The following is a 12499-nucleotide window of genomic DNA, read 5'->3' as shown; positions in this document are numbered from 1 at the left end:
AATAAACAAAAATATGTTTTAAAAATGACCCTTTTTTGACATTACAGAATATATCGTCATATAAACCTATGCAGTGACCGAAAATGGAATAAGTTTTTTTTTTTTTTAATTTAAACTTCTATAAAAAGAGTGGATGAAGTGTTTTGACTTTAGAATGCTTACATATTATGTGTTACGAAACATATTGGAAATATGATTGTTTTCACCTTAAATTAAACTGGATTTTTAAAGTCATGAAATGCTGGATTTTTCAACACTAGTAATAATGGTTTTTACTCTGTACAATTTTTCGCTCAAATTTGCGACGTCTTATCTAATAAGGTTTTGTTAAGTATAATATTTAAGCATTGTTTAAGAAATGTTTTTTTTGTGATTTTCGTTTTAAAATAAAGAATTTTAATACAGCACATTTTTTTATTTTTTTAGTCAGTAAGTAGGTACAAATAATCATAAATCACTGAATTGGATGACATAATATCACGTATATCATCAGTGTGTATTAGAGGTGAGTTTGAAAGACTGTCACCAGTTTGTGTACTCAAGTCTCGGATGCAAACTACCCATACTCAGTGCGTGTGGCCTAATAAACTTGTTCAAACGCATATGATGAGATCACGCGAGTCCTAGTTGGTGGACTTTCAAGTATATTTTAACTCATTAGTCTATGCAGTTGAGCGACAATCTTATGTATGAAAAATAGGTCAAATTTTGTGTAATTGGCAGCACATTCCCTCAAGTGTGTTATGACAGCTCAAAACATGTTTAAAATTAAAAAAAAATATTGTATATTCATTTTATGTTAAGAAATTTATAATCTAACATAAAAACAACTCTACTCTAACCTACTATTAAAGTTGTTATCAAAAAATAGCTAGAAAAGTTTATTAATTAATCGATACAAATATATATTCAAAAGTAATGACAAAAATAAAATAAAAATTTAAAAGTTTTCATGTACCTAGTTCAGTATTCCAAAAATACGTGTAAAATTCGATACATTTGAATCTGGTGGCGATGAATGACGCAAGTTTTATTATCAAAATTACGATAAAAATGTACGTAAATCTATATAATGCCGGGTCCACACCGGCAACATGTCGCGCGACAACCTCGTTAAATTTTACGATAATTATCATAATTGCTTAAGAAATCTTACGATACTTATCGTAAAATTTAACGAGGCTGTCGCGCGACATGTTGCCAATGTGGACCCGGCATAACGTATATAAATAAAAATAATCGACGGATTCAACTTTGGTCTGTTTTTTTTCAGACAGGAAACATTTATCGCATCAATATTCTCTATGGATTTTCTATGGTTATGGTGTGCATCAGCGTTGCCATGTCTACTGAAATTTCAGTAGATCTACTGATATTTTTGGCAATACTGAATCTACTGATATTTTCTGAAATCTACTGATATTTCTTCATTTCACAAAATTCCCACCAGCCGGGAAAAAAACTAGCCATTTTTGAAAACTTGGGAATCTGCGGCCCGCGGCGAAATATTTTTCCTAAAAAAACAAGCCGACTATGAAAATCTGGGAACCTGCGGCCCGCGACGAAATATTTTTCCTAAAAAAAACAAGCCAACTATGAAAATCTGGGAACCTGCGGCCCGCGATGAAATATTTTTCCTAAAACAGAAATCTACTGATATTTTGTCGAATCTACTGAATTTTTTTTACACATTCTACTGAAATTTCAAATTTTGACTTGGCAACACTGTGTGCATACTGCACATTATTATCTATGGACATTGTCTATTGCTCTTGGTGAACGTCGAGACGAGCGAGCGCCGAGCACCGAGCGTCAAAGGTCGTCTTGTCTGACGTTTGAAAGTTAGGTAAATAAAACGCATTTACTATTGTAATAACTCCATTTTAAATGCGCACATATCTCTGTGCTGAAATTTTTGTACACGTGCGAGACGTAATGCGTGCCTTGTGGGTCAATGTCTCGGCTGCTTTAACCTTACATTTTGACGCTCTTCTTTGACATTGAACCGGTTTATTTATTGTTTTCTGCGGGATATTTTCATTTCTGATTACAATTTGATACTTCTCCATTTAAACACGATCGTATATATTCGTAAATCTCGTCTATCGCTTTAAATTGGCTGTTTATTTACCGTCTCGAACATGAGTCATCGAAATCAATTTGATGTGACAGTTTTTCAAATAGTCTTGTCCAGAATTTCACAATAAACATAGGCATAGTTGAGTAACATAGTTTTACTTGAGTAGAATCATTCGCAATCATTGCGGGCAATTTATTCTGACTCTTAGTATTCATACAAACTATAGAATCTACAATAGTTGTACTCATTGTGGACCAGTAATATGATTCTTATATCAGATAAAAACATGTCCTGGCTGATTTCAAGGTTTATTCATCAAAAAGTCTATTTAATTTGTATTATTATGCCAAGGTTAGGTTAATGTGTTGGTAATGTTATTATTGTATTATTTGCCAAGATTTTTCAAGATAACAAGGATTTTGAGTTGAGTTGTATGACGGAGTGAAAATTATAAAATCTATTGGTACTGTTCGGTTATACGGAATACAGCGGAAAACGTATTTTGAAAATAGTCGATAAACTGGATTATTTGTTAGTTTAACCTAAACTAACCCAAACTAACGAATAATCCAGTATATCGAGTATTTTCAAAATGTGTTTTCCGCTGTATTCCGTATAACCGGACAGTACCAATCTATTTTTATGAACAATATTGCAATGAAACAGTTAGTATATTTTCAAAAATTGTAAAATTTATTTCAAATTTATATTATTTGTAAAATTATCCTCTCAAATACAAAACTGTTACGTACCTGGTATAACCAAAGATTAAATAAAATCTTCTTTAACATTACGATTTTTATATTTCCGTCGAAACGCCACCATGATCATCTTGAGAACCCATCCCTCGCTCTTTTATGTAAATCATGATATTAGCCAACTTTTAATTTCTAATGATACTGGAATCATTCTACAGTGGGTACGGTCTAAGCGATTCTTAGGTCTTGTCGACATAGCACGTGTCGTATCGTGGACATCTCAATGAGGTCACCCGCACCTCGACCGCGCCTAGACAGTCATCGTGCCGCGAGTGCTTGTGGACGGCTCAATGAGGTCGCATGTACCTCCTGCGTGCGAGTCAAAACGCGCCATGTGGACAAGGCCTTAGTTGTGTCGGTATTGTTTGATAGCATTGAAACAGGCATTGCAGCAAACAATATCAATACAACTGAAATCGCATTTGCCGTACCCATGGTGCCACTGTAGAATGATTCCAGTTTACTAATAGCACAGTGTATTATATGAGACAATCGTCGGGATGATCCAAATGGTATCTGAATTAATTGATATGTATAGTAGTAATTTATGATTTAGATATTTATGACACAGTGCGAAAATATACGCAGGCATGTTCTTGCATACCGCACCCAGAGGATTGTGTTTTGTATACTGTGCTTGATGCAATATAATAAATGTACAGACGGCGGTTTGTCCAAATTTACTGTTTGACGTAGTCTTAAAGGTTTAAAATGAATATATGTACCTATAATTGGATTACTGAGAGAGTACTGTATTATGTTTATTTTTTATATGCATAAATATATATATATATATATATATTTATCTAATTTTCAGAGATTACTTTATACCTAATTCAATGTAAAAAAAAATCAAAACTTTGTGTCGAAATATCGAAAAAATGAGAGCAGTGGTCATCTGGTTTATTATACCTACTGTATCTTAATAATATTTAACTATTAATTGGTTATTTTATTTTTTGATTTAAAGTATTGCACATACCGGGACTATTTAAAATTAGAATATTATTCCATGAGACGTCTGTCCAATAAATAGTGTGTCAGATTTTATCAGACACATGACACCTCGCTAAGTGTAAGTGGCATGGCGTTGATTCTACGGCTGACGTTTTCGCATGTCAGATAGTAATTTTGAACATTAAAATTACTAAATTATGACTTAAAATTTTTTATTCTTGCCCTTAGAAAATAAATCAATCTACTGAATATTTATCCCAGCACGAAAATATAACAGAAAGCCACAATACGAATCTATTTAGTCAACGAAAAATTAACGTTAAGAAATCACATAATTTCTTGTATTTTCACGCTGCGTACGGTTGTATTGTCGGATCACTTTGTGACTGATGTACAGCCCTAATGGAAGATGGTAGAAGAAGAGTAGAGATGGTTCTCATCATTCAAAATTATTTTAAAGAAAGTTAATTTTGAGCTCTTCCAAATTTAAACTTTTAAAATTTTTAATAATTATATGTTTGTGTACTTTCAGGACTCTACGCCTCTCTTCGGGGCAATGTCAACGGAGCAAGTGAATGCTGAGGAGGGGGGTGGAGGGGTGGTAGCGGGGCGAGTGTTCGGAGGATGCGAAGGTCCCGACGCCATGTACGTGAAGCTCATCTCTTCGGATGGGCACGAGTTCATCGTGAAGCGTGAGCATGCTCTCACTTCAGGCACCATCAAGGCCATGTTGAGTGGACCAGGCCAGTTCGCTGAGAATGAGGCGAACGAAGTTAACTTCCGGGAGATTCCGTGAGATATTTCATCTTTTTCAATGTATCCATTAATGTAATAAATACCTCTGTGATATGCATAGAATAAGGAAAGCTTCATTGATTTTATAGCAGTCCAATTTCTCTTGAATATAAAGTTCTCTCTTAAAATAAATAACGTTAATCTGTTATTAGATGATTAGTAGATATATGGCTGTAACATTTTAGATAATTTAAAAAAGTTCATTTTTCTGCAAATACATTAACACGCACAATGCGCTGAAATTAATTAAAATTAACTATTGCCGCAGTTAAGTAATAAATTATAAGATACCAAATTGGTGTACGTTAAAAGGGTTAATAAACGATAAATAAGGTTGATTAAACTTTCACTAATTAAAATAAAACACAATATTTTATTAATTATACACATACTTACTTTGGTAATGACAATAGCTATTTATACCAGGGCTTTGAATCGGAACTGAACCGAAAACTGGAAAAAACCGTTATTTTTTTGAACGAAAACCGGAAATGAACAAAAATAAATGATTTTTTTTTGCTTCTGTACATATTCAAACACGCGTAAACACATTTGTATACGAAATAAATACGCTGTTGTTTTTCATTTGTAAGAATATGTGTGTCGAATTCAAGGCGCAAAGAAATCAATCACGATCGTGTGGCGCATCTCAGCATAATTCTCATAATTTATAATAATTTATTTTAAAAAATTATGGCTACGGCCGTGCGGTGGAGCATAGCCATCGGTTTCGGAGCGTGGCGCCAGGAAATCATACAAGTACCATAAAATGTTCTAAATTATGGCAGAAAATAAAATTTTAATGCAAATAAAAACATTTAAAAATTAATCACTCAGAAAACCAGAAAAACCGTTTTTTTTTTTGGAACGAAAAAGGAGCCGAATCGATATATCGTCACTGTTCTGGCAGAAGACACTAATTCGAAAAAATTACATATTGAGTTAGTTATACCAAAATGTTCCTTATTTCAAACTTTACCGTCTGGAAACCTTCTTAATAAATAAACAGTCTTTATTTTAAAGTCATCCTTTTTACGATTACTTAATAAACTCACATGATAGACCATTTCAAACATTTTAACAACTTCAAAGTCAAATTACTCAAAACTAGTATTCTCCAGTTAGTGTGTTCTGCCAGAACAGAGACGATATTATATATTTTTACTTGAACCGAAACGAAAACCAAAATGAAAAAAAAAACGGTTTTAATCGTGAAAATATGCTTAATATATTTGATATTTTTGGCAAGCGTGTTGACTACGAAGACTACGTAATAAAAGCAACTTCATAATCTTAACTTCATGATAACAAAAGTGTGTATGGCTATTAATTTTATGAGGGCATTATTTACAAGAAATGAAAATATAATTAATATTAAATTCTACAGGTTTTTAAAAAAGGTTTGTCGATAGCTATTTCGGTTGTAACACCATTATCAAGACTATTCAGATAGGCCGCTTGCCCTTGCTTAAATACTACACGTGTATAGATAGAGACAGAATACATTCTCTTACTCGTTCCAGCAATATTATGAAGTTGTACACTTATTATTAATTGTAATATTATTAATACTTTGAAAACCCTAAGTGGGTTTTTTAATGGATATCAAAATTTATCAAAATTACAGTGTTCGAGATTGACATTATTAATCAATTAAAATATTATTAGTATAATAATTGTATTATTCGTGTGCTTAAATTATATTTAATAGTGGCGACGAATGCATTACCAAATTTTCATTAATTATGTGATTACTTTGGATAATTCGCGATTAATTTCCAACTGTTCGAGTAAATTCAATTTTAGACCTTTATTACATATATGCAAACATTCCGGCGCCATATTATTACTGATGCTATGCGAATTACATATCAAATGTTTAGCAAACTGAGAATCTGTTTTACCGTTCCTGAAAGACCGGAGGTGTTATTGGAAACGAGTTTTTATTGACCTGCCAGATTGCCCAATGTAGCATAGACTACATGTGCCACATGTTATTTTATAAACTCCGCTTTTCTCCAGTTTGTTGATTTTATCTTTACTATTTTTTAAGTTTAATCCTAGATTATTATTAGCTTTGAATGCTACGTTAACGCTATGTTTAATTTCTTGATAAAGTTTGTCTGAAATAATGCCATGCAATGGACTTGTAATAACGATTTGAATCTTTAACGTTAGGGTATATTGTTGATCTAGCTAATTTAAGTTGTTTTTGCTTATCACGTTTGCTTATCACACATAATGGTGTTACAACCGAAATAGCTATTGACAAACCTTTTTTAAAAACCTGTAGAATTGAATATTAATTATATTTTCATTTCCTGTAAAATGGAATTCTACCAAGTAAATGCTAACTCAATTAAGGGCATTATTTATCTGAGATGATTAGTAGCCATGAAGGGAGAGAAGGAAGGTTAGAATATTTGAAACACCTATGCGTAGAATTTAATTATAAGCCACATTTCGTCGCTTAAGAAACAACACCGCGGAAGTCAATTAATTAAAATTTTCAGGGGAAACAAAAATCGTCTCAAAAAATTGAAAATTAAAGTTGTTTAGTTAAAAAAATGTTTCTTTTAACTAAACACAAAAAAGGTATCAATTTTTATTAATTGACTTCCGCGGTGTTGTTTCTTAAGCGACGATTTATTGAAAAGCAATGTGAAATGTTTGGTCTAGCCCAGTCACTTATGCATGGTGGTTTTTGAATATACGCTTCCCGAATCGACTACATCTGCTGGAAATTATTTGCCTCTTAAAAATTATCCTGTGTCTAAAATTTACTTTTTGTCGATAATGGTAGTATTTACTTTCCAACAAGATGTTCTTGGCTACGTGTTAAAACTGTGAACTAACGCTCCTCCCATTTTTAACCGCACTTCGATTGAAGCGCCTTCCGGTTAGAGACGCGTTGTCCACGTGTTCAAACTGTAAACTAAGAAGCTCCACCTACTTTTAACCGCACTAGCGACATACGGTTTTTGCCCAGATCTTGTTGTCGGACAGTAGATGTTAATTGATCAGGATCTCTTTATTTTCGTTACAATCAGCTTATTTGTAGTACCTACTCTTGATGGATGAATTCTTTTTAGAAATACTATAAAAGTACATGGCGTATTGTATCACTTTCACACTTTATCGAGGTGAGATAGAACCTCAATAATAAAATTCTAAATTCAAGTGACCAAAATTTTGACAAACATTCAATTACAAATTACGAAATGTTGGTACAATAGAACCTTGATATAACGGACTAATGCCGATGAGGGCGTGTCCATCAAAGCCAAAAGACCGTTGCATAAAAACACAAACAAAGTCTGTGTGGATGACATATCCAGACACACTTGTTGTGGAGTAACGTTAATGTTCGATGTCGACGCGCTTGCTTTCAGTAATCCTGCTTTGAAAAAAGAATCAAATTTTTGAATGCCGCTGTTTTGTAATATAGCGTCGCTGTAGGATTGGTTTGGCGAATAGACCAAATGTCAAATGTTCAGGAGACAAAAAAACAAATATCATTATCCTATATTTAAATACACGGAGGTATTTAAATTGTTGTTTTTATAGCATATGAATGCTGTATTCGTTATAATGTAATTTAAAGAAAAGGATGGTTCTGGTCCATTTAGATACAAAAAATCATTCTGCATTAAAAGGTCGCTTTCGACAAAAACGGATATTCGACAAACCAATCCTATAGCGACGATAGTTGAATTTCATTATCTGATGTCTGTCTGTCAATCAATGTTATTAGATTATCATGTGCAGATCATTGTTTACAAGCGGTGACACTTGGATTTAAACATGTATAACATTAACACGATGTTTTTAAAAATGTTCACATTGGACCAGATATTTTGTCCGTTATATCCAAATTCTGTTATATCGAGGTTCTACTGTATTTCATTTTTGTTTTTTAATAATACGGGAAAAGGGAAAAGGAAAAATGGAATTTTATAGAAAAGTAAAAAGATACAAAAATCTGACAGATATTGGATTCATTGAATATATTAATGTGTTTATTGGGTGGTCAAAAACAATTTTGAACGGAAGGCATAATTTTTTATGAATTCATATTATTATTATAATATAAAATTGACAAAAAATATGAATAATCAGTGTTAAAATAGGTACACAAGGTTTTACTATACAAGTAGGTATACATTATAGCAATATTAAGTACCTATATATAAAAAGTCATACAACATATGTTATTTCAAATAATCCTTAAGCTCGTATCCACTATGTTTTCGAACCAGTAGCATTCTGCGACCCTGTAACCGCTCAAATGAAGATGTGCTTTGCGAACACAGTGTTTATCTGAACGTTAAATGAACATGTCATTAGCGGCAAGTGTTGCTTTCATATTCATTTATTATTTGGTAGAAGATTATAATAAACCTACCCATTTTTGGTGAGTCGATTTCTACAAAAACAGAGATAAAGATGTTCTACTCTTGGACCTACAATCTCAAAAATTAAGTTGGCATTAAAGAAATTTTATGCGAATATCTTCGCATTTTAAATATCTGCTCAGTTTGGTAGCACCATCAATCCAAAGGATAATACATTTCGAACGGCTATATCGGCTCAAGATAAACTGACTTTAACCTTACGATTTTTAGCCACCGGTGATCAACGTTCCCTCTAATTTTTCTATTGTGTGTGCGGATCACCAACGCATCTGTGCAGGGTTGGCGTCATCCGGTGCGGAAAATTTACATCCCCTCCCCCCACAAACAAACACACATATACAATTTCTTTTTTAATGACAAATTCAAAGTTCGACGAATTCGAACGCAAAATATTCGGGAATATCTGTGTATTTACATCATGACCCCCACATCCGGGCCCCAGGCAGGATCTTTGTCGGCCCCCCCCCTTACCTGTCGCTAGGGTTAAAAGCAGCGTGTCTACAGAATCTTTTTCCAAATGGTGTTCCAGGTAAAATTAAGGGTATTCAGTGTATTTTTAGTGATTTTTTGTATTTTCCAATAAATCCACTTGGGTTATGAAGTTTTCGAATATCGACATATAATAGTCAAAATATAAGTAAATAAATAAGCGACAGACCGGGACGGATATGGTGATCCCTTCTTGAAACTTTATTTTACAATATTTTTGTGTGAGGACTGTGCGGGGGATGAAAACATGTGTGCGGACATATTTTGGTAGATGTGCGCGCGCACACCTTCGAGGGAACATTGCCGGTTATAGTTTTACCAGTTTGTAATATTTGTTTAAAATTTTGAAGCAAGCAATCAGCAAATTTGTTTCTGAAGTTTTTAAGGCTATTATCTGTGTATTAAAAGGTACTGTGCGAAAACATCTTCTTGGCTACGCTTCTAGGCTTTATTGTTTACTAAATGGGAGGAGCTTGTTAGTTTATAATGGAAGTGCGGTTAAAAATGGGCGGAGCATGTTAGTTCACAGTTTTAACGCGTAGCCAAGAAGAAGTTTTCGCACTTTATCTATTAGCATCTTGAGGATTCCACAATACCGGATTGTTTCGATATTGTTCGATGAGAGCTAAATATTTTGCGTTTGTATTATTATATGTATAAGTTCTTATTTAGATTTTTCGTTTATTCCAGTTCACACGTTCTACAAAAAGTTTGCATGTACTTCACATATAAAGTCCGCTACACCAACAGCTCCACAGAGATTCCCGAATTTCCTATCGCTCCAGAGATCGCACTGGAACTGCTCATGGCTGCCAACTTCCTCGACTGTTAGCTGAGTACTCCTCGCCACGCCGACAGCACGCCACACCAATAAAAAAAAAACAATGGATTTCCATCACATTAAAATAATTGTCAACTTTACTCATTGTCTATTATTAATACGTTCACCGTTTCATGTTTATGATGAAATTGCTGCGGATGGCAATTTTTCCATTGGTATTGTCATGAAACTGCTATGTTCACTTAAAATTGTTATTTGTTTTATCTAAATAAATAAAAATTCTTTTATTTTTAATAGTTTAATTATTATCGACACCACCATAAATTATTTTTTCCGCTGTAAACACTATTTTTTATATTCTAGCGATGTGTCAAAGTTGTGCTCACTGATTGTGTTTTATTTCTGTTTATTACGGAGCAAATCGGTTTAGCATATTTATTTATTGACTCTAATTTTGCCAAATGGCGAGTGCTTATCGCAGATTCAAGAAACATTTTTTTAAAACGATCGTGAGTACTTATAAATTGGCCCTAATAACAAATAATAATTATTGTCATTGTGTTTAAAATTTTAATAACTCTACTAACTTCACATGCCTTTTTCTAATAAATGCATAGATTTACAATATAAACCTATTAATTAATTAATTAATTAAGCATGGCAATACTTTGTATACTAGTTAAAATGTTCATGTGTTATGGGTAGAATATACATAACTGATGTGGATGTGGATGTATAATACATACTGATATTCATATGTCCATATAAATGATCTCTTAACACTTTACGGTCCGGTCACGCCACATTGGCGTCCTTTGCAAGCCGAACGTTACGATCCGGTGACGCCTACGTGGCGTCCTCACATAGGCATATCTTTACTGTGAAAAATAAATATGAAATTTAATATTTGGTTGCAAGATCTATCGACAGATGGTTGAATGACATGTGCAAGAAGTAAAAGCATGATGGAAAAAAAATATTTCGGGGTTTTTACAGAGATGGCGGACGTAATACCATTCAGTATTTTTTTTGTACCTATACCATTTTTTTTATTAGTTACAAGCCCATTTCTAGACGGCTGAATCACGAGACGTAAATAAAAACGGTAATAAACACTCAATGTTATATTCCAGTGTCGTCACTTCAACTTCGAAATTTAATTGTCGACCCTTTTCAGTGGTAGTCACCCATTTATGAACCTGAATTCTTTTTTTTTTAAATGAACGCGATTTTTCGCTATGAAATTGCATCCTATTTGATAATTTGTCATTAATGGTTTATTACCCATGAAACATCCACCCACCATGCTTCATCATCCATGATAGAAATCTTAACTTGAAAATGAGAATAGTTATAAATGTGAACTTGTATCGCGTTGTCATTTTCGTTCGCTTTTTTCGGGAGATTATTGCTTGTGTAACTGCATAAATAATAGCTATTATTATTTATATTGCACTAATTTCATTGAAAAAATAATTAATCTAAGTATATTTCAGCTAGGATATATATTTTTTATTAGTTTTATCTCCAAAAAAACTTTTTAAAATGGAGGACCATTCGTTTTTAAACAGAGGAAAACTATGCGGATTGTATGTCAGATATTCCCAGTGACTGAAGATATCGGAGATTTTAATGTAATTTTCAATCACAATCAAATATTTCCGGGGATTTCCGCAACTAATAAACGTTTAAGAAGAAAGTGTAAAGTGTGTTCCTCACATAAACTTCGAAAAGAAACTATTTACATGTCCAAAGAGTGTAAAGTACCTCTACATCTACATATTGGTAATTGGTTTTCTTCGTATAATTTAAAAAAAAGTGTATTAGTTGTTAGTTCATTTTACATTTATAGTTTTATAAACTATTTCAAATAATTTCAGCTTTAGTGTGATAATAATTATTTCGTGCCTAGCCAGTTATTTAAAGGTATTATCCATAAGATTGAGTGTTGATTCAAATATTTTTGTGGAATGTTGATGTTTGTTTTACAATTCTATTGCTCATAGATTTTGTTATATGAATTTTTTACGCACGCCTCTGCACTGTTATTGGATTGTCTCGATTCCTACAATAATACCAAATTGTAATAAACGGTGGGAATGTATATGCGTGCATTTTATTTATTTGAATTTACTCGAAAATATGCACGCCACTGCACTGCCTCAGCCATAAACCCATAAAACCAATAAATCAGATTAGTGTTCTTTCAGGAATGAATGTGCAT

General features: G+C 33.0%; 1 protein-coding gene across 2 annotated transcripts; it reads left to right on the top strand.

Moving 5' to 3' along the window:
- The first annotated feature begins 1765 nt into the window (after window positions 1-1765).
- EloC (transcription elongation factor elongin C) lies at window positions 1766-10569 on the top strand. Of its 2 annotated transcripts, none has more exons than XM_085960618.1 (3): window positions 1766-1846; window positions 4328-4587; window positions 10185-10569. In XM_085960618.1, the coding sequence occupies exons 2-3, from the start codon at window positions 4352-4354 to the stop codon at window positions 10324-10326; spliced, it is 378 nt and encodes a 125-aa protein (XP_085816744.1). In that variant the 5' UTR covers window positions 1766-1846; window positions 4328-4351; the 3' UTR covers window positions 10327-10569. The 2 variants fall into 2 exon arrangements, with proteins under 2 accessions (XP_085816744.1, XP_085816745.1); XM_085960619.1 differs by lacking the exon at window positions 1766-1846 and adding an exon at window positions 1918-2218.
- Window positions 10570-12499: the final 1930 nt, after the last annotated feature.

Source organism: Rhyacophila brunnea, unplaced genomic scaffold (genome assembly GCF_057557595.1).
Source record: "Rhyacophila brunnea isolate RB1 unplaced genomic scaffold, BYU_Rbru_1.0 scaffold_12, whole genome shotgun sequence".
NCBI lineage: Eukaryota > Metazoa > Arthropoda > Insecta > Trichoptera > Rhyacophilidae > Rhyacophila > Rhyacophila brunnea.
The sequence above is the reverse complement of the archived record's forward strand: the minus strand, read 5'-3'. Positions and strand labels throughout refer to the sequence as shown.